General features: G+C 36.3%; 1 protein-coding gene and 1 long non-coding RNA gene across 4 annotated transcripts in view; both read left to right on the top strand.

Moving 5' to 3' along the window:
* Positions 1-494: 494 nt before the first annotated feature.
* On the top strand, positions 495-2,217 carry LOC122821737. The gene is made up of 2 exons (XR_006369059.1): positions 495-751; positions 1,837-2,217. It is a non-coding gene; the product is annotated as an uncharacterized LOC122821737 (long non-coding RNA).
* A 4,161-nt stretch (positions 2,218-6,378) lies between these two features.
* The window catches only part of arhgap23a (Rho GTPase activating protein 23a), an 81,325-nt gene continuing 64,555 nt past the window's right edge, over positions 6,379-23,148 (top strand). Inside the window, exon 1 of one of the 3 annotated variants that reach the window (XM_044099912.1) lies at positions 6,379-6,748. In XM_044099912.1, coding sequence (XP_043955847.1) covers positions 6,740-6,748 — 9 coding nt within the window. In that variant the 5' untranslated portion in view covers positions 6,379-6,739. Of the gene's footprint in view, positions 6,749-21,470; positions 21,838-23,148 lie in introns of those variants that run through there. The other 2 variants (XM_044099908.1, XM_044099913.1) reach the window with 2 other exon arrangements.

Here is a 23,148-nt window from a genome sequence, read left to right as displayed (position 1 = left end):
TTTTATGTAAGTATAGTTTAAACAATCATTTAATTAAATTCTGAAAAGATTAAATGACCATGTTATCTTTTTCCAGAAATGTCTGAGATGAGGCCTGTAAAAATAGCCACACTGAAAAAACTCATGCATTCAAAATAAACTGAATTAAAAACTAATTTTGTTTTCCTTTAGCATTAAATATAAAAATAATAATGGCTCGCTGCTAAAGACTATTGCTTATTTTGTCATTATTGTAGAAAAGTATTTCAAATTTGCTTCTAAAAAATATATAAGAAAGAATTATATTTGATGTCTGACACACTAAATATAAGAATAAAACATATTTTAATCAAAAAGTATTTTTTCCTGAATTCTCAGCAGCTAGTGCTGTAAATATTCACAAATTAGTTTATTTTATTCATTTAAATAAATATTTAAAACAAGGAGCCGGACATTTTTCTTCCGAGTCACGGAAGAAAAATCAACGCTTCTCTGTGTCCGGGGAAGTGGGCGTGGTCTTTTCCCCGAGTTCCACCCGAAGTGTTCCGATCTTCTCCGATTCCTTCTCAGGCGTTGCAGCTGCGTGTTCTCGCATCTTCACTCTCCATCCCCCAGCTCTTCCACCATGGTGGACATACTGGTGTTGATGTTTTTCGCCGTCATGGGTCTCGTCTTCCTCTCCTACATCATCTACATGCTGTGATGAGACGATCCGCGGAACGGAGGCGGAGTTTTGGCCCTCCTGCATCCCTGCATACCGCTATTCACAAAGGTAAGTTGCTGCTTAGCTTGTAGAAGGCCTAAATCACTTAAATACTAACGCAGATATTTAAAAAATAAAGTTATTCCACAATAAATTTCTCAAAAGGCTGAAGCAGTTGCCCAGAAATGTCTCCTATGTTGAACAGTTAATTTTATTTTACTTCATGTTTTAATGTTATTGATACATACTATTGATCAGAGCTTCCTCAAAATCAAAAGAATAGGCCAATATTTACTAGTATTAATTAGTGATTACACCTTAAATCACTGATTTTACTAGATACTAGTAGTTTGTGTCGTTAGAGTTGATCCCAAATCCATTCATGCACATGGCAGATTTAGGTTTAAAGTATGATGCTGTATTAGGGCTGTAGTAAATAGAAACAAGGAGTAAATTTCCTCCCCAAAAAAATGTCAAATATTTTCTAAAAAAATATCAAGTAAATTTCTGAGTTTGAAAAGTCAAAAATTTTCTAGAATAACTGAAATTCAAAATTTCTGTTTCTAAATTCAAAAAATTTTGACTTTTCAAATTCAGAAATTTTCCAAAAGTTCAATTTCTTTGACTTTTTAAAATCTGAAATTTCCAAGTTTTTTTTTTAGAAAATATCTTAGATTGATTTTGAAATCTCTAAAATTTTTCTAGAAGATTTCTGACATTAATCTCAAAATCATTTAGCTTTTCTAGCTAATTTTTACATCTTATTTTTACATCTTATTTCAGATTAAGTAAATTTTTCAGATTAATAATGCCTTTTGAAAATAACTTTAAACAGGTATTAAACATACTTTAAGCCCACATTTATGTATTAAATGTGCTTTTAATGTTGTGATATAATTTAATTTGAAAGGTCATCTTTTCATTACTTTAAGAAAGAAAGGCTTTCTGGCAATAAACAGAATAAGAATTTTAAGATTTTAAACATGAAAAAGATAACTCAATTAAAATTTCTTCAACAAAAAAAATGGCTTTTATTTGTTATTTAAACAAAATATTAAAATTTTTCTATTGTTTCTAACTCAATTCTACATATCGTATGACAAACCTTGATGCTTTGTTTTTTCACATTAAGCTTTACCTCTTGTATTTTTCAGACTGAAGAACCTCAGGCGGGTCATGATGTTTCCCCTCTCAGCTCTCAGATGGAACATGGGGAACCCAGAGAGAGACGAATGGACAACACCTTCCTGTCTAATATTATTTTTCACACCTGTGGCCTCATCTCATCTCCTACAACAACAGTAATCCAGTTAATCCATCAATATGAATTCAGGATGTTTTCTTTCCCTTTCTTTTATTATACTAGCAACAGATCACTCATTATGCTGCGTCAAAAATAGCTTATTTATTGTTTTTGTTCCATCTGGCAGAAAAATCCTTGTTTATTGGTATTCATCATGATGTGTTTACAGATGCACTGATAATCAGCTAAGGTATGTTTCACATGGCGTTAATTAAAGATGATTTAAATACAATAAATGGCCTCTTTAGTGATTAATTTTAAGGTAACGTTGAGTTCAGCACAAGCTAATGCTAAGTAGCATTAGACAGAGCTACTTAGCTCATTTTTATTAGCATTAGCGAATGTTATAGTAAAAGTTAAAACTCAATTTCTGACCTTAACATAAGCTTTTTGCATCATTTTGTAGTTAGTATTTGTTACCTGACTTTTCTGGCTTTTGTTGAGAAATCAATTAAGTTTACCCTAAACAATCATGACTTGCTTTTTTGATTCCTTTTTTTTTTTTTTTTTTTTTTTTTTTTTTTGTGGCAATCTTTTGTTGGACAAAAGGCAAATCCACACATAAATGATCTCAAGACATAGTGATGTCATGTTCACCGTCCTTTTTTCAGTATTTTTGATAAATGTAGTTCCATATAACAAGCTGGACTGGAAACTAAAGCAGTAAGTGTTATGAAAAACAACATTTCTCTTTGTTTTAGTGTAATATCCTACTCAGTTTTAATGCTTCTAACCACAAGAGCTTTCTGACAAAGCTTTGGGAGTGTCCATTTGTTTATGGACTGCATGTCATTTGTCGTCCTGTAGGTGGTGCTGTTCTACTATACAACATTCAACCTAGTCCAAAAGGACCCGAAAGAGGACTAGTACTTCGTTTATCTTGTTCAATTTTGAAATGTAAAAATGAATTCCTTGGTTTTTTCATTTTTATTTTTTCTTTATTTGTTTTTTGTGTTTGCCTTGAGCCAAACCCATCGATCAGTGAAAACTGAACAAACATGGCGAGTGCCCCATGGTTGGATGCTATATCATAAGTATTCACCAGGGGGCGATAATGTCCGCCGTTAATCCTAAATAATCCTTTGGCAAAAAATGGTTTAGACAGGTGTGCGTAACTGAAGCGAAGACTATGCCTTCTGTTTCTGTTGATGTGGGGTAGAAAATGAACAGAAACTGAAGGTTTTTAATCTTAAATGCGACATATATTTTATTTTTTTGTACATTTTTGGTTTAATTATTGGTCTGAGGGTTTTGCTCTTTTAGCTGATGGCTTTTTATTGAATTTGTATACTCTGGTAAATGTATATTTGATAACAAGATTAGTTTATAATTATTTCAATAATCGACTAATCATGAAGAATCAGATTAATGGTTTCAGTCTTGCTAATCAGCTAAATGTTTTAATGATATAAAACCTTATAAATTTGACAAGGCACCTTTTTCAAAAAGTAAAAACTTCCTTTCTGTTCCCCAACCACTCTTCTAAAGTTTTCCCACATGTATGGAGACAGGAACGCTATGGTAAATAATCCAAATTCCTTTGCTGATAACATAATCTCCGTTTCTGACACTTACTGTTCTAGCTAAAAACAAAGACACAGATATCCAGTCATCAAATTCAAGCATCATTAATTTGGTCAAATGAAGGAAGGCTAGCAGGGAGAAAAAGAAGTCTGGATCATAGGAAACAGGAAGATCTTTGATTGGTTGCATCAGATTATATCACAGCCAACCTCAGTTTTCTCCAGTAGCCTTACTTTGATTATACTCTGTGACAAGAAGCATTTTTGATGTGTTTATCATAACTTGTAAAGGAAGAAATCCCACGCTATTTTAAAACTTCTGGCAACATTCCTCATGCTTCTGAGAACATTTAGTTGACTCTTATGGTTACATTCGTTTTCTGGATTGTTGGAAAATGTGCAAAACAATCACCATTAATCAACTGAATGACCAAAATTTGATTTCTAATGATTCAACAGACAAATTACATCACTGTTTAACTTTTGATTAGAAGAAAAATTCGTAAGCATTTTAAGAACCAGGAATTGGACGGGATGATACATATATTACAATCCATCCTACGATTGCAGGTATACGTAAACTTAACATTTCTGAGCTTGAAGAGTCAGAAAATTTGCAAGAAAAAACCTCACATTTTTAGAAAAATCAAGGACATCTCTGAGTTTAAAAAAATTGAGAATTGGAGATTAACTTTGAGATTAATTTAAGACATTTTCGAGACAAAACAAGGAAATATCTGGGTTTGAAAACTAAACATTTGGCTGGAAGAAACTAAGAAGTTTTAGAAAAGAAAATCTGAGCTTAAAAAGTCCAAAACCTTAAAAGAAAAACACACCAAAAATTCAATATAAAAAAAGAGAAAATTTCTGAGCTTGAAAATCAGATATCTGACATTTTTAGATTAATCTCAGAAATTTTCTAGAAAAACAAAAAAAATTCTAAGTTTGAAAAGTCAGAAATTCTCTACAAAAAACTTTCAACTTTTGACAATCGTTTGAATTTCAAAAGTCAAACATTTAGAACTCAGAAATTTCTACGAGATTAATTTAAAAGTTTCAGAGTTTTTCTCGCACATTTTTGACTTTTGAAACTCAGAAATTTACAAGTTTTTTCCCCCACCCCCAGAAAATTTCATGGATAAATCTCAACATTTTTGAAATTTATTGACGGAAATGTACCCCTCCTTTTTAAGAATGACTCTGTCATAGGTCAGAGAAAATGCAAATGAAGAAAAGTTGACAATGAAACGCTAATAATGTAGGGCGGGGTCGCCTCCGCAGAGATGGCCTTCAGTTGTGGGAGTTTCTCCATGTGTGGGCTGAGAGGGAAACAGCAGAGGATGTCTTCTTCCTGTCGGACCAGAATGGCCGGGCCTCGACGTCTCCTGCTCCGTTTGTTGTGGCAACCATCTCATCTTTTTCTCGGATCTTGATCGGTTTCACCTTGACGCATTTCGGATTCATGCAATGAGGGAGAAACAAATGCTCCTTCCTGGTAAGCAAAGATTGAACTACACGTCCCAACAAGCGCCCCGCACAATAAGAGGCGGCGCCGCAGTGTCCTGCCAGCCAATGGCTTCGTGCGGGGACCTGTGGTTGGTGAGTTGCGTACGGCAGCTGTTGTCAATGGCAACAGAGGTTTGCTGAGAAGCATGAGCTGGACAGCTGGTACAGGGTCCCTTGCTCCCTTTGCCAAGGGGTCATGTGATCTCATGGCGGCCAATCCCAACCCTCCGCCCGCTTCCTTCGCTTCCATTCAGTGTTGCCAGGTTGGGCCAGTTTCCGCCCATTTGGGCTACTTTTGGACATGTTTGGCTGAAAAAAAAAAAAAAGAAAAGAAAAGCTTTGGGTGTGTTGTTTTTACAACCTTTAGGGGGTTTATATAAAGGTTTCATATGAAAATTATTTCTAAATAGTTGTCATTGTGTGGTAGAAAAGCACAAAACATTTAATAAAATGCACCGTCCTTGCAGTTATCTTAGTAATTTGTTTTGAAATCTCCATTATCTGCCCAAAGTGACATCATCAATGATTAGTCATAGGCTAATCAAGTATGTAGAATATTGTAAAACAGAAATCAAGATTTAAAGTGACATATTGCCACAAAAGACATAAGTCTCACTAACTGCTTTACCATTTAATTGCGCTAACTGGAATTAAGAAAATAAATTAGCTTAATTGAAACACGCCAGTTTTGGAAAAATAAAAAAAAGAACTCACGTTTTTTGCGATAGGATGAGGTGGTTTTTCGGCTGCTTCAAAATAAGTGTTTTTCACAAAACTGCAAAGGAAACACCTTTTTTCCCCACATCAGGGGTCACGTGATCAACAACCGGATGTTACTACGGCGGAAAAGACGAAGAAGACGACAGGAAGTGGTAGGAGGGAATAGCGCAGAAGGTTTTCTTGTGGATTTTAATTGCATTTCTTATTTAAGGGAAACATTACAACTACAAAACTGCATTTTTCCTGCATTAGCAGAATAGCAGCAAAGTATTTTGCACATTTATAATGGAAAAGTATCTGGTGTGTTAAAAGAGTCATATTATCTGGTTTTGGTCAGAATATAATAAATGCTAACCAAAAATGTCACAAGTTAAGTTTGAATCCAGGACTCAGATGATATCAACATGATTTTCATCAGAGGTTCAGTTTTGTCCTGTTTTTTTTTTTTTTGTTTGTTTGTTTTTTGTTTGTTTGTTTTTTTGAGTTGGGAAGGTTTTTTTGTTGTTTGGGCTGAAAACTGTCAGTCAGATCTGGCAACCCCGCACCCTTTCGCTCGCTCTGGCTCCCTTTCAGCAGCAGGAGGGGGAGGGGAGATGGAAAGAGAGGAGGGAAGTGGCGTTGAGCAGGAGGGAGGGAGGGAAAGAAGGCGAGGGGCGAGCTCACAGAGGGAAGGAGTGAAAGAGCTTGAGAAGGAAAAGCGGGAGTCTCTTCTGCTTGTGTTGTCCAGGAGAGAGGTTTCCCTATTTCCCCTGCAGCTGCCGCTCCGGAACAGCAAAGAGGGCAGAAGATGGATGTTTAGCTGGAGGTGTCACCCTGTCAAGGAGACTCAGAGTCATGCCTCTGCGGGGAGGCGCAGCGGCGGCTTCTGGCTGCCAGGCTGCCTCGCCTGTTTGAGGACAACCAGACTGGATTTCTGCTGGGAATACTGAACAAGGACAGACAGGAAAGCAGAGGAACAGCTGGAGATGACCGGGAGCAGGAGGAGGGAGGAGGCTCAGTGAAATCATGGACCAGGTGAGGATGGGGAAAGTAAATGTGAGCACCTTTATCCGCGTAGCCACACCTTGGCTTTATAAGATCCATCATCCCCGCTAGGTGAGCAGCATCTCCTGCAGGGATGTTTTCTGATCTAGCGGAGGTGATGCCAGCAGGCCGCTGGAGAGATGACACAACATCTTCCAGTTTGCTCCTCCACAGTCAGGAGAGATGAAGTCTAAGTGGGGTGTGGCTGTCATCAAGTCGTGGGTTCATTCAGTCACAAAAAGTGACTGTAAGTCTTCACCTTGGCAAAGTGTCGCTTGCAGCTGCGCTTGTTTACGGTGTGACAGAGAGGATGCATTCACTTCAACTTGGCTAATTTTTTTCCTTCCACCGGTGTTTGGGAGTTTTCTAAAGTTACGTAGTTTAGTAATTTGTCCTATTTAGCCTTTCATAGGGAAAAAAGGTCATATTTTTATATTGATAAATGTCAGAGTTCCAAACTAATCATCTAATTAACAAACTAATATGTAATATTTAGCTTTCAATTTAAATACTTAATTAGGAAGCTACATCTTTAAGCAAGAGGTAAATATTTACTTTTCAAACTAAATATTTTGCCACAAATTAAATATTTATTTTTGCTAAATTTGTTTGAATCTAATTATTTACTTTCCAAACTAAACTTTTAATTTTCAAAATATTAATTCCTCAAGGCACACATTTAGCTTTGGAACCAAATATTTAGTTAGCAAAACATTTAAACATTTCCCAAATTAAATACTTGTTTGTAAACCAAATCTTTATATTCCTCACTAAATATTTAATTTGAAAGTCAAATGTTTAGCTTGTAAACTAAATATTTACCTGGAGTTTTAAACATTTATAATAACACAGTGAAATTATTACTTTAAAAAAAAAATGAACACCCACATTTTTGCTTTGAAAGGTTAAATAAACCAAGCTTTTAATTTTTTACAGTGTAATTTTACACTCAGCTCCCCATCGCTGGTGAAAAGCAGGAGGTTGAACTCATGAATGTTTTGGAGGAAGATTACCTCATCTCCCCCTTCACTCCCTCCCTACATCTCCTCCGAAGCTTCTCCTCCTCCCCTGATGCTCTCAGCAGTGTTTGTGACGTAGAAGCGAACAGAACAGGGGGATGAAGCAACCCGTCCCAAACATTTGATCTAAATGAATTATTCATGTCTTCCACTCTGTCCCACCTGATGAGATCTGAGTAAGCCTATCAGAATGGACATGATGTCATCCCATTGACAGTTTGAGTGCAGTTAAACAAGGATTTTTAATCATGTTTTTTGCTTTTCACCGTGCCTTATAGTGTTCATTATGAAACATTTTGCACATCAAAACATGACAAGTGTTGCCTGCATTTGTATTCAGCCCCTTTTACTTTGGTATCGCTAAATAAACTCCAGTTAAAACAGTTGGTTATGTCACGTAATTGGTAAATAGACCTTACTTTCCCTGCAGTGAAACAAATTTTGCTGGAGGATAAATTGTCCCAATATTTATTGCGATAAACAATAATGTTATTGTTTTGATCATAGCATAATTTGCTCTCTCAAAGACCAATAAACTTTAATTTTGTAAAGATTAGATATCCAAAATAAACCATGTATTATAATGTCTCTCTAAATAAAATTACCCTTTACAAAATAGTAATCTTCAGAATTAAAATAGTCAATCTCATTTTAATATTTGATGCGATTAATTGATCAATTGCTTCGGTGGCAGCCTGATGATTTGGTGATTCTTTTCTTTCTATCCAGTCAAAGTTGATGGGAATACTGGTGGACAGCATTCCTAAACATCCAAGTGGAGCTACAGTGGTTTACAACAACGCATGTCCACATATTGGAAAGGTCTAGTCAAAGTCCAGAGGTCAGAATCTGAGTTTAAGGTATTTTTGCAAGGAGAACGAATAAATGTTTTTTCTCTTTAAGTCTGAATCTACAGACTATTGGCTTGTTAATGTTAAAAATATATAATTTACCTTCCATGTAATAACTATAAAGTTTGTGGTTATAACTTGACAGAATATGAAAAAGGTCTAGTGGTACAAATGCTTCTAACCTAAATGGCAGTGATGAGACTCCTGTGTCTGTGAGTCTTAAGGTGTTGTTACCTTAAAAACACCAGAATTGAAAGGAGGGAGCAGAAATTGTCCCAGTGTAACCCACAGGAAAGAGGAGCCATTTTTAATGCTGCTCTATGCTGCAAAATGCTGACACGGCACGGCCTTGGTGCAGTGCTGAGGCCGGGTCGGTGTCATTTTAACGGATGGAGCACGTTGTTGTGATATGATATGGTTATAGCGCTTCCTGTTGGTCACGTGGCGTTGTGTTATTGTCGTCTGTGCGCCGTGGCTGCGAGGGTTTATCTCTTTTTTTGTGTTTCCTCCTTCAGGGCCCATTAGAGCACAGAGTCCGAGAAACAGTCAAGGACCGGCTGTCGGATGTGAAGCCCAAACATGCGCTAACGTTGCTGCGCGAGTGTAAACACAGGCATGGGGTGTTTACTACAGCTACAGAAAGTTTAAAGCAAACTGTCATGCAGCATCAAAGCTCCTCTCCTCTATTTTTACAGACATGAACTCCCAGTGAGAGACAATTATCTATGAAGTTCAGGTTAAGATGTTGCAAAACACAGACTGCAGGATTAATAAAAACTATAAAAATGTTTGCTGATTGCAAAGTTCTGTGATGATAATTGTCTGATCAAACAGAACTAGCAAAAATACTGATAACTCATCAATGCATTCATGTTTTTATCATATTACGATTAAGACATGAAGTCTTATTTTCAGTTTAGTTTATCGTGCAAATATCTTATCACACTTGAAATAAGACAAAACTAACGTACAAGTAACCTTCATCAAAATACAGGACATTGTTTTAAATAAATAGTTCCCTTATATTGATACTGTAACAAGACATTCTTCCCATGTTAAAAGTGAAATAACCTGTAAGGAGGACTTTTACTTTTTCATCAATATCAAGGAATTATGGCCTTAAAACAAACTCCAATATCCTGCAGACAAGTTAATTTTTAGTTAATTTTGTCTAATTTCTAGTGTACTAACATATTTGCAATAGAAACTGGACTAGAAATACTTAGTAAGATTATGAGCTTTTGCAGTGTATAATCTCCGTCTCATCTATTCTTTTCATAAATGCTTCAATATATTGCAAAAACACAAAATTTTAGTGCAAATATGTTATTACACCTAAAGTAAAACATAAACTAACGTACAAATAACTTTTCAGCAAAATATAGGAGCTTGTTTTAAGTCAACAGTTTCTTTATTTTAAAAAAGTTCTAGTTTTAATGGCAAATTATTTCACTTAATCAGACGGACAAGATTAAAAAGGAAATCATCTGCCAGTGGAACTAGTACTTTTCCTTGCTGAAAAGCTACTTGTGAGTTAGTTTCAGGTGCACTGAGATGTTTGCACTGGAAATGTTTGGTAGGATTTTTGTGTACAGTTCATTTCCGCTTTACGCCTGTTTTCTCAGGTTTGTAACAGTTTCTACAGCAGAACCTTTTCCCGAGAACGATTAAAACGTCAATCCGGGGTCATTAGTGCTCAGTGATCAATAGTCATTAGCGATAAATCAGGAAGTGGCAACTCTGAGCATTTGGCTGCATGACCGCATCCATCATAAAAAAACAAAACAAAAAAAAAATCTTCTGCTTTAAAACTCTAAATATATAAATAAGATATTTAAACAACTTGTCTCTGTTGAAAGTGTGTCCCAGCATCAGCGGGGAATCTTTCATATGAGCCGCTTTAAAGGGAACATGCAGGATTTTTTTGTTGTGTTTGTGCTGTCGTCTGGAAAAAACTCCCTGGAGGCTTGGTTTGACTCGTGTATTTGTGTATCTTTGAATTTGTGTGTGTGTGTCCCTACAACTCTTGCCCAGACTTATCTTAGAGTTTGTTTTGTCTTTTTCTCATAGATGTGACTGAAAAGGAATGCAGTCAGAATTAGCTCAGAGCGAAACAGCCATGCAGGGAGATGTTTTATGGGAGTAAAACTCTGTGTGTGTGTGTGTGTAGGTGTGTGTGTGTGTGTGTGTGTGTGTGTGTGTGTGTGTGTGTGTGTGTGTGTGCGTGCTGGAGAAGAAAGGGTCTTACTGGGTTACAAACGAGATAGTGAGAGGGAATGTGAAAGACGGCGAGTGTGTGAGAGGGACGGACAAAAGAAGGGAACGGGTGTGCAACAGGTGGTCTAATCTGACGACAAATGTTAGACTGTTAGGAATTTCTCTTTTCATTTTCCAGAGCAGGACGCAAAGTGTGAGACATCTAAAATAAAACCTACAGCAACTTTGCTGACGCTCAAGGAAAAGAACAAAAGGAAAACATTAGAAACCACAGAAAAGAGTTTAAATCATTGCAAATGGTTTCTATGTGGAGAGGAAAACACTCAGAGGTCTCTGCGGGACACATGTGGGACTTTGCGTCTGACCTTGGCCACCATTAAAATGTTTCTGTAGGAGATGAAGCATGCAGGCTGCTCCGCCATGCAGGAAAGACATCATTCAACACTTTTACATCAGGATGAAGGGAGGAGCTACTGCATGTTGGAAAGTAATGGACTTTATAGTTTATAGTAACAACATTTCTGGACTGTACTCTGACTGACTCTGTCGGCTATATTATAAGTCAACATGCACTCCTCCATTCTGGCAACTGTTTTAAATTTAAATTTAGCACTTAGGATTTTTAGTGTTTTTTAGTATTTTTAGCTCTTAGTAATGTTGGTCTGGTAATTGTGTTAATTTGGTGATTTAGTGTTTTTGTGGTATATTGTGTGAATTGTAGTGTATGTTGTGTGTAATGTCTTGAGCTGCTGGGACCTTGAATTTCCCCTTTGGGGATCAATAAAGTATTCATCATCATCATCATCATCAGTTAGTCACCTACTTTATTTATGAGCTTCGTACTTCAACAATATAATGTAGCAATTGATATATGTAAATAAAAAGCTTTTATTAAATGAATTAAAGATTGAGGTGGATTTGGTTTGAGGTTACTTTAGTTTTCCTTCCAACAGATTGGTTTGGTTTTTAGTTGAATTGTGCAGCATATATCCAACATATGTGTAGATAGGTGGAAAAGGGATTTTTAAGTGCTTTCATTGATTCATATTTTCTATTTTTATATTGTAATTTTTGTCTAGTTTCTCAGTAAAGTTAAAGTAAGACAAAATAACGTATGAGTAAAATTCCAGCAAGATATAATCACTTTTTAGGTAAATAATTTCTTAGTATTAATAAAAATAATACTAGCTCCATTGGCATGGGAACATGTCTCTGAAAATGTCTAATTATAAGAAAAATAATCTGTAAATTTTATCAATATTCAGGAATTGACTTAAAACAAGCTGCTGTATTTTGCTGAAGTTACTTGTAATTTAGTTTTGTCTTATTTCAAAGATATTTGCACTAGAAACTGGACAAAATTACTTTGTAAGATTTTGTGTTTTTCCAGTGAAAACTCATAAACTCTTCCTGCAGGAATGTTGGTCAGATAGTAAAACATGTTCTGCAAGTTTGTTCTGCACACATCTAGACTTGCATGCAAAAAAAAAAATGTACCAAAGGATTTATATTAGAGGCTCCACTGTGTTGCAGCCAAATTAATATGCAGATGCCTGCAAGTGAACAGTGAGCAGGCTGTCCCATGGGAGAAACTAGGACACCCAAACCCTGAAGGTCAACATCTTCTCCTAGCTGTTCAGAAGGCTTAACCTCGGCACAAACGAGCAAAAAGCGCAGATGGCAGAGGATAAGGAGGGAGTGAGGGGCCATGTTCTTCCTTAGGGTTAGAGGTCAGTCCATTTGGTTAAAGCACCTCCTCTAAGGAGCAGTTCTAGTTATGTCAGGAGGACAACAGAAGGATGAGCTTCATGAGATTAATCTCATTAGGAGCCCATTTTATCCAAATGGGCCTTTTTTAATGTACAGCTGATGACCCAGATTGTTTATCTTGTAGGACTTTTCCAGTCTGTTTGAGTTGGAGAGAAGCAGAAATAAACATCCAGGTATTTTGTGCAAACAGATGAGGTCTGTGGTTTCATTACTTTGATCATTAGAGCGGCTTTAGTCATGCATTTCTGCAACCCAGTGCGAACGCTGCTCCTCCGATCGCCTAATTTCAGCATCATATTGACTCAGCTTGTACATCAAATGATGCAGGGATGCACAAATGTCCATTTTGCTTCCAATAAACATGATTGTTTTTGGACTTGAAGACCTCTAATTACTGCAAAAGCTCATAGAGACATAAAGGGTGGATGATTTAAAACTTCCTGACTTTTTCTGATACATTTTTTATTTTTATTTTTTACTATTGTTCACTCATAAACTCTGTTAAATCTCACAGTTTTGAGATAATGTTGTAAATATCCTCATCTGTGTCCAGCCACAGAGCCCTCTTGTGGTACCCTGATGCAACTGCAGTTCTGTGCTTTCTAGAGGGTTGAGGATTATTTGTTTACATAAATCTGTGCAGGAGAGGAGCAGATGGTCATTCTTTTAGCAGCATTCATCCCTTACTAATAAGATGTTTTTCTACATTACTGGAAAACAGTGCAGATTTATTAATAAATTAACAATAAATACATGTGATCCTGCATGATTTTCAGTCAGAAACTGTTAATAAATAGTTTAAAGAAGTATTTTGAATCTTTCTGAGACTGACAGCTTTGTGTGGGATTCTATTTTCTCCACTGAAGGAAATTCTGCACATTTCTGAATGGAAAGTTTCAAGCCAACAGCTCCTGTCCATCAAAAAGAAAACGCTGTTCTCTTAAGGCCATGTCTAGACAAATTTATCTCTGAGCTTAAAGAGAGTAGAAATGCTCAGATTAGGGTATGATCTCCTCAGGGGAACAAGATTATTGAGTTAACTTCATGTACTGTCAGCGATGTGGCTCAAAGCGTATGTTGTTATAGATAATCTGTTCCATTTAAGTCTTTTTAAAGGTTTTTGTGTCATTTTGAGAGGAAGAATGGTTGTGAAAGCTGCTTTGTGAGCTCAATTATAGCATGAATGATCATGTGAATTTCATATTTAGTCTTTTAATAAATCCTGTAGGAGGTTCTCAAATGGCATTTAACTCAACAATGCCAACGTTTAGTAAGATCTCATTAGTACTGAAGATCTGTTGGCATAAAAATGATTTTTGCCTTGACAAGTTTTGACTTTGGTTGCTTTGGTAAATTTTTTTCTGGAAATTTCAGACATTAGTCTGAATATTTCTGAGTATATTCTATAATTATTTTACTTTTAGAGTTCAGAAAGTTCTATCTAGAAAATTTCTGGTATTAATCTCAACATTTCTGAGTTTATTTATGATGTTTGGAGCTCAGAAATTTTCCATTTTTTTTCTAGAAAATGAATCTCAATACTTTTGAGTCTTTTGGCGGGTACTTACTACTCTTTTCCAACAATGGCACTAATTTTTCATCCTAAATAACATAACGTCCAGAAGGTGCAAAAAAAAGAAAACATTCTCTCAGAGAATGAGAGTGGGTATATTTGGGACGTTCCTGACTCACCACTGACCAGCAGAAAGGTCTGATTTAAATATTTCCACTTGTATCGACTAGTTTCCCAAAAGTACCTTAAGGATACAATTGATCTATCAGAGTTATTTCCAACGAATCGCTCCATGAGGAAGCAGAGCTGTGAAATGTAAAAGGGCTGCCCTGTGAAGTGGCGGCCAGCAGGAAGGAAACCCACTGAGCTGCTACTGGAAGCTCCAGACTCTGTTTACTTTATCACTCTGTGTCTCTTCGTGGAGATTTAGGAGAAGAGAAAAGGTGGATCTGAGCACCGTCTGCAGGGAAGTCCTTTAAGAAATGTGTGCCAAGCGTTTATAGTAACAACGGACATTTATTTATAGCAGCAGTGGAATTCCTTGGATGTGATTCACTTGTTCTCTGTGTTTATTTGCAGTTTCTAATAATGAGCGCATTCGTTGCTGGCGTTTTACCGGGGTTGACTCAGCAGTCATTTTGCAATAGGTGACACCTGAATGTCCATTACTGTCCTTCTCAGTCTCTGGGTATTTCCTTGTCTTTGTTCGTTTATCTAAATCTTTCCCACTTGTACGTTTCTAATCTGTTCTCTCCATGTTGAGTCATGCCAGAAAGAAAAAAACTGCACAGCCTGGAGGTTCAGGAGTTCATGTTTCTGGATGAGATATGGTTCTGTGAATAAGTGTTTGCACCCGTTTCTCTGATTTTGCTTCCTTTGTCCTACCTAGACGTTACCAAACAAATCGAAGGTAAACACAGAATGTCCTTTTTGAAGCAATTATTTTATATAATAAGAGAAGAAACCCAACCAACCTGGTTCTTTGTGAAAAGTAAAATGTTTCCCTTTGTTTAGGAAATTAATTTAAATCAGAGATTTTCTCTTGCTTCCTTCCTTCTAAAGTTAGAATATTTGTATAGATGAGGCACGTTTATCAAAATGAAACCCACTTTTCATTAAGCCCACATTTACGTTCTCTAAAATACTTTTTAATGGTCTGATGTAATATTCTAACTCCAGCTGTCATGTTTTCATCATGTAAGCTGAAAACCATAATGATTAACAGGAATAAAGGCTTTAAAATGTCTCAGTGACAAAATTTCTGACAACGTTTCATAAATTAAAAGGCTAGTCAGTAATATTCTGATTTATTGAATGGATCTGTACAATATGAGGAAAAATGTTTTAACTTTAACATTCTCAACCTTTTTTTCTTGTATTGTCTTTTACTAATTGGGGAATCAACCATTTCTTTCTGGGTTTCAGGTCCTGAATATTCCCAATGACTCCTCTAGGGTTCGTTTAGGTCACCATGATGATAGACTTTGACTAGGCTGTTCTGGAAAAAATTCTGTAATGTGACAAAATGTTTTTTAAAAAAATCACCTGCAAAGGTTTGAATGTAGAAGTATAAAATGCAGAGTTGGAAAGTAAGTAATAAGTTGAGTATCTTTGTTATGGTGCATCATCTCTACTTTTTACTTTGACTAAAATCCAGAAATTTAACTTTAAGAGTAACAATCTTGTTTTAACCAAGAATTTGACAGACAGTCTTTGTTAAAGTTTCATACTTTTTTAGATTGACAGAAACTGATTATTTTGTCTGCTTTTGTTATTTTGTAATTATACTACTTATTTTTACTTATTTGCATTTTGACTTTTAAAATACCAACATTTCATATAACTTATAGTTTTATCCATCTGTTGATGTAATTTTTAAATATTAAAAAATTTGATGTTTTGTTCGTTCTAGTTGATTTTTTTGTTTTTTTGTTTTTACCAAAAATGTTTTTACTCTTGAACGGCTTCTTTTTACCTTTTATTGAATCTTTCTGAGATTCAAGTAATCTGTTGAATTAATGCTACTCCTACTTGAGTACAGTTTTTTTTTTTTTTTTACTTTAATGTCTGACCCTGGGAGTTCAGTTCGAAGTTTTTCTTCCTGTCTGGACTGAACTGGTCAGCTGTTTCCCTCCTCTCGTGCCAGTTGTCCAACAAGACAAAGACGGTTCCTCTTTCACACAGGGACACAGAGAGGGGGGCTGCAGCGCCGCTTAATCCACACAACCACTGCAGGTTTCTGCAACATAACCTCCTGTGAACCTCCTGTGAGCCTCCAAGCAACACGACCTCTGACATATCACTACAAAAACAATAAATCCTTCCAAATATTTTTGGTGTATTTTCTAGTGCAAATATTTTAGTGCAAAACTAACATACAAGTAACTTTCCAGCAAGAAGATGAGCTTGTTTTCAGTCAATAATTCCTTAGTAGTTCCACTGGAAGATTATATTTCACTTATAACTGGTATTTTTTCATCTAAATTAAGACATTTTTGACTTAAAACAACACATCTGTAAAGTGACTTGTAAGTTGGTTTAGTCTTAGGTGTACTAAGATATTTGCACCAGAAATTAGACCAAAAATTCTTTGTTCTTTTTGTGTTTTTACAGTGTATCATGGAGTGATACACTGTAAAAACAATGTTACACTGAACTTCTCCTAAATGCTTCATTGCACTGCAAAAACACAAAATCTTACCAAGTATATCTAGTCCGAATATCTTTGTACACTTTGTACACTTAAAAGGGCCGCCCTGTGAAGTGGCAGCCAGCAGGAAGGAAACCTTAAAAACTTAAAATAAGACACTTATTTTAAGTTTAAAATAAGACTAAACGTACTTACAAAAAACTTTTCAGCAAGAAATGGGAGCTTGTTTGACTCAATGATTCCTTGATATTGATGAAAAATTGCTTGTTCCACCAGCAGAATAATTCACTTATAACATGGAAAAATATTTTGTTATGAGTGAAATAATCTGCCAGTGAAACTAGAACCATTTTTAAACAATATTTAGGAATTATTGACCTAAAACAATTCATATCTTGCTGAAAAGTTACTCGTAAGTCAGTTCTGCTTCATTTCAAGTGTAAAACTACTTGGTAAGATTTCATGTTTTTGCAGCGTCCATGTTAATGAGTAAGTTTCCTCTTCTTCCAACACTTTATCTTCATCTTATATCTCTACCCAGCTTCTTATTACATCTGCAGCTCCTCCAGAAACAGAACTGCTTCCTATATCAGATCAGAGAGAGGGGAAAACGATACCATAGCTTGGCAGAAGTTTCACATTGTGTCCTTTTCCCTCTCATTGCTCCAGGAAAATCTTCATTAAATGCCACTGTATCAAGTAGAGGGATAGTGTGGCCTGCTTGAACAGAGAGCTAAGTGTTGGAGGACTGTACAGACGTTAAAAAAAAGATGTGCCAGCTACACTCCGCCTCAGACATTTACAGAAAGGACAGGCTTAATATCATGAGGGGAAGTGGAGTGAAACGGAGGAGATCTGAACGAGGAAGCCTTAAAGTGGAGAGACGGGGGAGTAAATGGAGTGATCACAATTAGTATCTAGCTCACAAGACCTGTGTAGTGGCCTAGAAAAATACGAGGGATGCCCAGAAAATGGGGAGCCTGGTCTTAACCAGGTCAGAAAATAAGGTTGTTTATGGGTTGTGTGTGTGTGTGTGATTATGTAATGAGTCTCTGGATGCTTCCTGCTCATCCCCAGCCGGTTGTGGCCCTGGAGGGGGAAAAGGATCGGGTCGTGTCGCCTCACATCAGCTTTATCAAACCGAAGGGGGGGCTGACTCTGTAAACCACGGGGGACATACCCAACGCCCCGAGGGTGTGTGTCAGAGAGGAAGCCTGACCCAGAGACGCAACGAGAGGGGCAAAATGAGCAGTCTAGTGACAGTCAAGTCTGAACCAAACAAATCTACAGAAAATAAGTGAGTTTGAAAGATTACACAGAGATTTAGAAAGAAAAATATAAAGAAACAAGAAATGATTCAAGAATTTTGAGCTATGAAATTAGTAATGTGAGCAACAAAGTGACATACAGTCATGTCTTAATAAAAAAAAAAAAACTTTAGAAAACATGAGTTTAAAAGATTTCAAGGAGAAAATATAAAAAATAAAGAACATTTCTCAAGAGTTTTGCGCTCTAAAATTAGTTATGATCCATCTTTCAGTCAGACCATTTGCCATCTTTCCTCTTCAGCTGAAGTTTCAATAACAGAAATCCTGTTTTGCTCCCGTTTTGTGTGGGAAAGATGCATGTAATGTGAACGATACACCAAAAACTGAAGGTTTGAGTAAGATCACAAAAAAGATAAAAGCTGATTTATGTCCAGCAATAGGAAACCCTCTGGCTGTAAAAAAAAAAGAAAAAAAGAAAAAGGCCTGAAGAGTCAGACTCCGAACAGAGAGGATATGAAATGTCCATCTGTGGTGTCCCTCACTCTGTTTGATCCCTCAAAGAAAAGGCAGCTTTGTGATTTCTCTATGGATCGCAATTCAATCCTTCTTAAACCCAGGATGTGTTTTCAAATCCAGACCACATGAGTTCTCTGGCTGAACTGCACAAAGTCTGGTAAAAGTAAATCTGTTGAACTTTTCCACACCGTGTGAAAGTGTGGAAAACCTGCAAACTGTGTGTAACACAAAAAGACTTAATTAACTAATTATGTGCCTTTCCGAAGACAGTAGGTTGAACTGGTTTTTTTTTAGTGGCATCAGAGTAAATGAGGTTTTATACCTTTTTAGAGCAACAGAAACTGACTTTAGGTTCTGCAATGAAAAAACCGGAGATGAAAGCTGAGTCAGCAGCTGCTCTCTATGGAGCTAAATTGAGGCCAAAAAGTTTGTAAAAAAAATAAATAAATAAATAAATAAAATAATTTAACTGAAGAAAAAGCTTTGAGTGACCTTTCCTGTTTTATAAATTTTTCACTCCACGCTGTTGTTTTTTTATGTGTAAGCAGCTATAAGATGTGGTGGGGAAGTTACTGAACATGCTGTTGCTAGGTAACCAAAGTTGGTGGTGGTGGTGGTGGGGGGACTTGAATCTGATAAATAGTTTTGAACACTATTCTTAGTTTCACATCTTTCTTTTTTTTCCAGTTTCAAAACTTTTTAAAAAATTTCAAATATCGTTTTCAAACTATTTTACCTGTTTCAAAATATTTTTTGGTTTCAAATCTTATTTTCAGTTTTAAAAAAAGAATTCAGTTCAGTCATTCTAAAACTTTTTTTGAACTAATTTCCAAAGTAATCTTTTTTTCCTAACTTTTCGTTCTAACTAAATGTTTTTGAAACAGGAAAAAAATATATATCAATTCTGTTTCAGATTCAAAGTTTTTTTTCAGTTTCAGATTTTACTATTTTGTACTTTAATTTCTTTTTGATTCAAATCTTTTTTTCAGTCGAACGTTTTATTATTATTATTATTATTTTGAACAAACTTCATGGCCCCAATGTAGCTCCATAGATTCCCCATGACTCTCTGTTTCGCCGGTGTTTGCGGTAATGGCAGCCACATGGGCCTCCATCTATGAGCCGATAAAGCGAATCCTTGTTTTTTTTTTTTTTTATATTCTCTTTTTCTTTCTGCTCTTGTTTTCACCCACTTCACATAATAGCCGGGCAGCCATGAAGATTATTTATAGTATGTCATGTAGTGTAAATTCTTGGCAGCAGACTGAAGTTCCTGTTCTGGTGGTGAATTAACTTCCCCTCCTGACTGTGTGTTGATTCATGGAGAGAATTTATTCTCAGCACGTCTCTCATCACTTTTCCGAGAACGTATGAATTTTTTTTTTTCCTTTGGTGTCTTTTTAAAGCTCTTCTGGCTCCTTTCATTGTTCAGCCCATTTTCTGCTCCTTCCATCTGTTTATGATGAGTTACAGTTTAAGGGTTGGTGGTGGGAGTCATTGTAAACCTAAAGTTATGTCTGATACGCCCAATTTCACAACCATGCGGTTTCTTTTGTAATATATCTTGTTATGAGAAGATTAGTCTCTGATTTATTTGAGAATTAAAATTTAACTGAAATATAGGTTCTTTTACGGAGTTAATTTAAACAGAGTTTGAGGGATTTTAGAGCAGCTGCAGATAAAGTTTTATGGGATTATGAGGATGCTTTGTAATCTTTTAAAGAGAATCACATTTTATTAAAGTGTAATGAAATTGCTTGTTCAACCACTTTTAGTTGGAGAATTCAAATTTGTTTTTATGTGCAACATGTTACATATGTACACGTATTAGACTCCCATAAAATTTGGAAATACATTTTACTTACTTTACTTCTTTTTGTATCACATTTTTTTTCAGCCAGGGTTTTTCAATTTATGGTATTTTGTGACTGTGGGTGAAAACAAATGTACATTTTTACTCCAAAAACGTTCAATCTCTAAATCTGGGTAAAAAAAAAATACAATCCTTTAAATTTGGGGAAGTTTAAATAGAAAAAAGGTTATTTTTACGCAGAACTAGCCACACCCAATCACTACTTGAGTTTTGAACTCTTCAAGATTTCTCAAGATTTTCACATAGTAGAAAAATACACTTTTTCAAACCTAATCATCAGGATAAACAAGACAGAAATAAATCTATTATTATATAATAATATACTTAAAACTAGTTTTGTGGAATTATTTCAATTTTTTTTTAAATGATAACGTAATGAAAAAACTATTACTATTATTATTTCCCTCTACTATTTTTACTTCTACCAACAATATTTATGTTAATTTGGCACATTGAGAGTTGCTAATTTGTCTTGGGGAGTTTTGTTTTGATTTGATGCTATAAATGATAACACTAGAGCATTTTTTTTTATTTTTGCAACATATAGAGCGAAAAGAATGCACGAACAAAAATACTGCATAAGTAATTTAATGACGGCAGCTCGTTTCTGCAGACTACACTCGGGTTTTGGTGCAGCCAGAGGGAGCCCGCACGCTGCAGCTCTGCAGGGCGGACCCTCATCCCGTTTGGTTTCTGTCCTCGGGCGTCAAGGTAACCACTGCGAGAAAATGATATTTCCGGAGAATAATTGCTATAAAAGCATTTCAAAATTCAGTTCGTAGAGACGTTTGCTTCTCCCGTGTGAATGCTGTTTTCTGAAGACAATCCATTCTCGACTGTTTATTCAAGTCTATAAATACTACAAATTAAGCGGGGTTACCAGAAGTGACTTCATTATTGTTTTTTTGGTTGTTTTTTTTTTTTACACTTTTCATTATAGTATAAACATTTATTTCCGCCCTTTTTCTTGAGCTTTAGACAAGACTTTACTTTGAAGGCCGCCTCTCGTCGCTTCCTGCGTTCCGAGGCCGCCGCTGCCGTTTTCCAGGCAGGGATTTAGAAATGCACAACTGATGCGGTTTGGCGGAAGGAGAAGAAGAAGAAGAGGAGGAGGAGGGGGAGGCAGGGCAGCGCAGTGGACGTCCCGAAAACAACGGGAACAGAGTTGGGAATTTTTTTTTTCCTCCCCCCTTTTAGGAGGAAGGAAGCTGGAAAAGTGTTGAACATATAAGTTTGCGTCTGAGCGGGGCATTGTTCAGTTTCACCGCTCCCCGAGCTGCCTCTGTTGCCGCTTGCGCTGCAACAAAACTGCGTCTCCTCGTTGCAGCAACAACACTTTCTGCCGTCCAATGAATGGAGTTGCTTTCTGCCTTGTTGGAATACCACCCTTCTCAGAGAACAACGTAAGTACCCGCTTCTGGTTCCGTCCTCCTGCGGGTTTTGGTTTGGACACGGCGAAGCGCGGCGCCGTGGTTTGGTCAGAGAGCGTGATTTCCTAAGAGGCTTAAGTAACTCCAGTTTACTCAGCCGCTGTGTACACACACTCATCGATAGGCTGCACAGAAACCATGTGTTTGAACAGAGTTTTTCTGCAGTTTTCGATCCGCTGCTGTGTTGAGAACTGGTCCTGAGGTTTTCCACCCGGGTTGGGTCAAGCCTTTTGTCTCTGCTTTTGGAGGCAGGCGGGACGTCCCGAACTGGGATGCTGCGGGCGTCGATCTCTGGATCTCGGGTTTTAACATTACATAACATTAGCGATGGGCGTTATCACTAAATTTTACCTCAATAACGATATCGACAACGGACGATATTTCACATTTTCAGCCTTTTTTAAAAAAAGTTGCGTTATAATTCAAAAGAATATTGTCAAAAATACTTAAATAAAAACATCACAGATGGTATTCCACATAGTTTTCTCAATTTTCTTTTTAAATTGAATGTGGCTACATAAAAATGCAACTTCAAAACATAGCTTTTTGTTTTTAACATTACATAATATTTGGGGTGGGTGATATTGCCAAAAATACCTCCGCATTTTCTGCTGTTTTAAACTGAATTTGGCTAAACAAATATGTAATTTCAAAACAGAGTCTTTTCTTTTTAACTTTACCAAATATTAAGAGTGGGCGATATTGACTAAAATACATAGGAAAGCATAAAATGTTAGCAACTGGATTTGGATTAAATTTGGTGTTAAGTCCCAGTTTGATGCTTTAATTTTTGAGGGAAGTGGAGCAGTGATACTCTTCAATGTTTGTTTTACTGGAACAACTCTCATAACTACCTGTTTTAATAGTTAAAACACCAAATTTAGCAATAATAGGCACAGTGCAAACCATTTTGACGTCAGAAGCTACAAGTTATTTCCGCTTTTAGGGCTACAACCAATAGCATTGTGCCAAGATATTTCAGTCTCCTTTAAAATATTTAAATATCCTGTATGAGAAATCTGCAGCTAGTTTAGGTTTTCCGCAAATAATTTGGTGTTACGTTCCAATAGAAAAATCCATGATTAGCTCAATCAGTTAATACTGAACTATCTTCTTTATTAACTAGATTATCCACTTTTTTTGCATCATAATTTGTACTTGGCATCCCCAAACTGTCTTTTGCATGTTTTTTTTATTGTGAAATGTGCAGAAAGCACCACTTACTGTAAGAGCACTCTAAATATGCACTTATCTGATGAAAAGTTTTAAGTCACATTCCCAAAT

This window comes from Gambusia affinis, linkage group LG19 (genome assembly GCF_019740435.1).
Source record: "Gambusia affinis linkage group LG19, SWU_Gaff_1.0, whole genome shotgun sequence".
Lineage (NCBI taxonomy): Eukaryota > Metazoa > Chordata > Actinopteri > Cyprinodontiformes > Poeciliidae > Gambusia > Gambusia affinis.
This window is presented reverse-complemented; position numbering and strand designations above follow the sequence as displayed.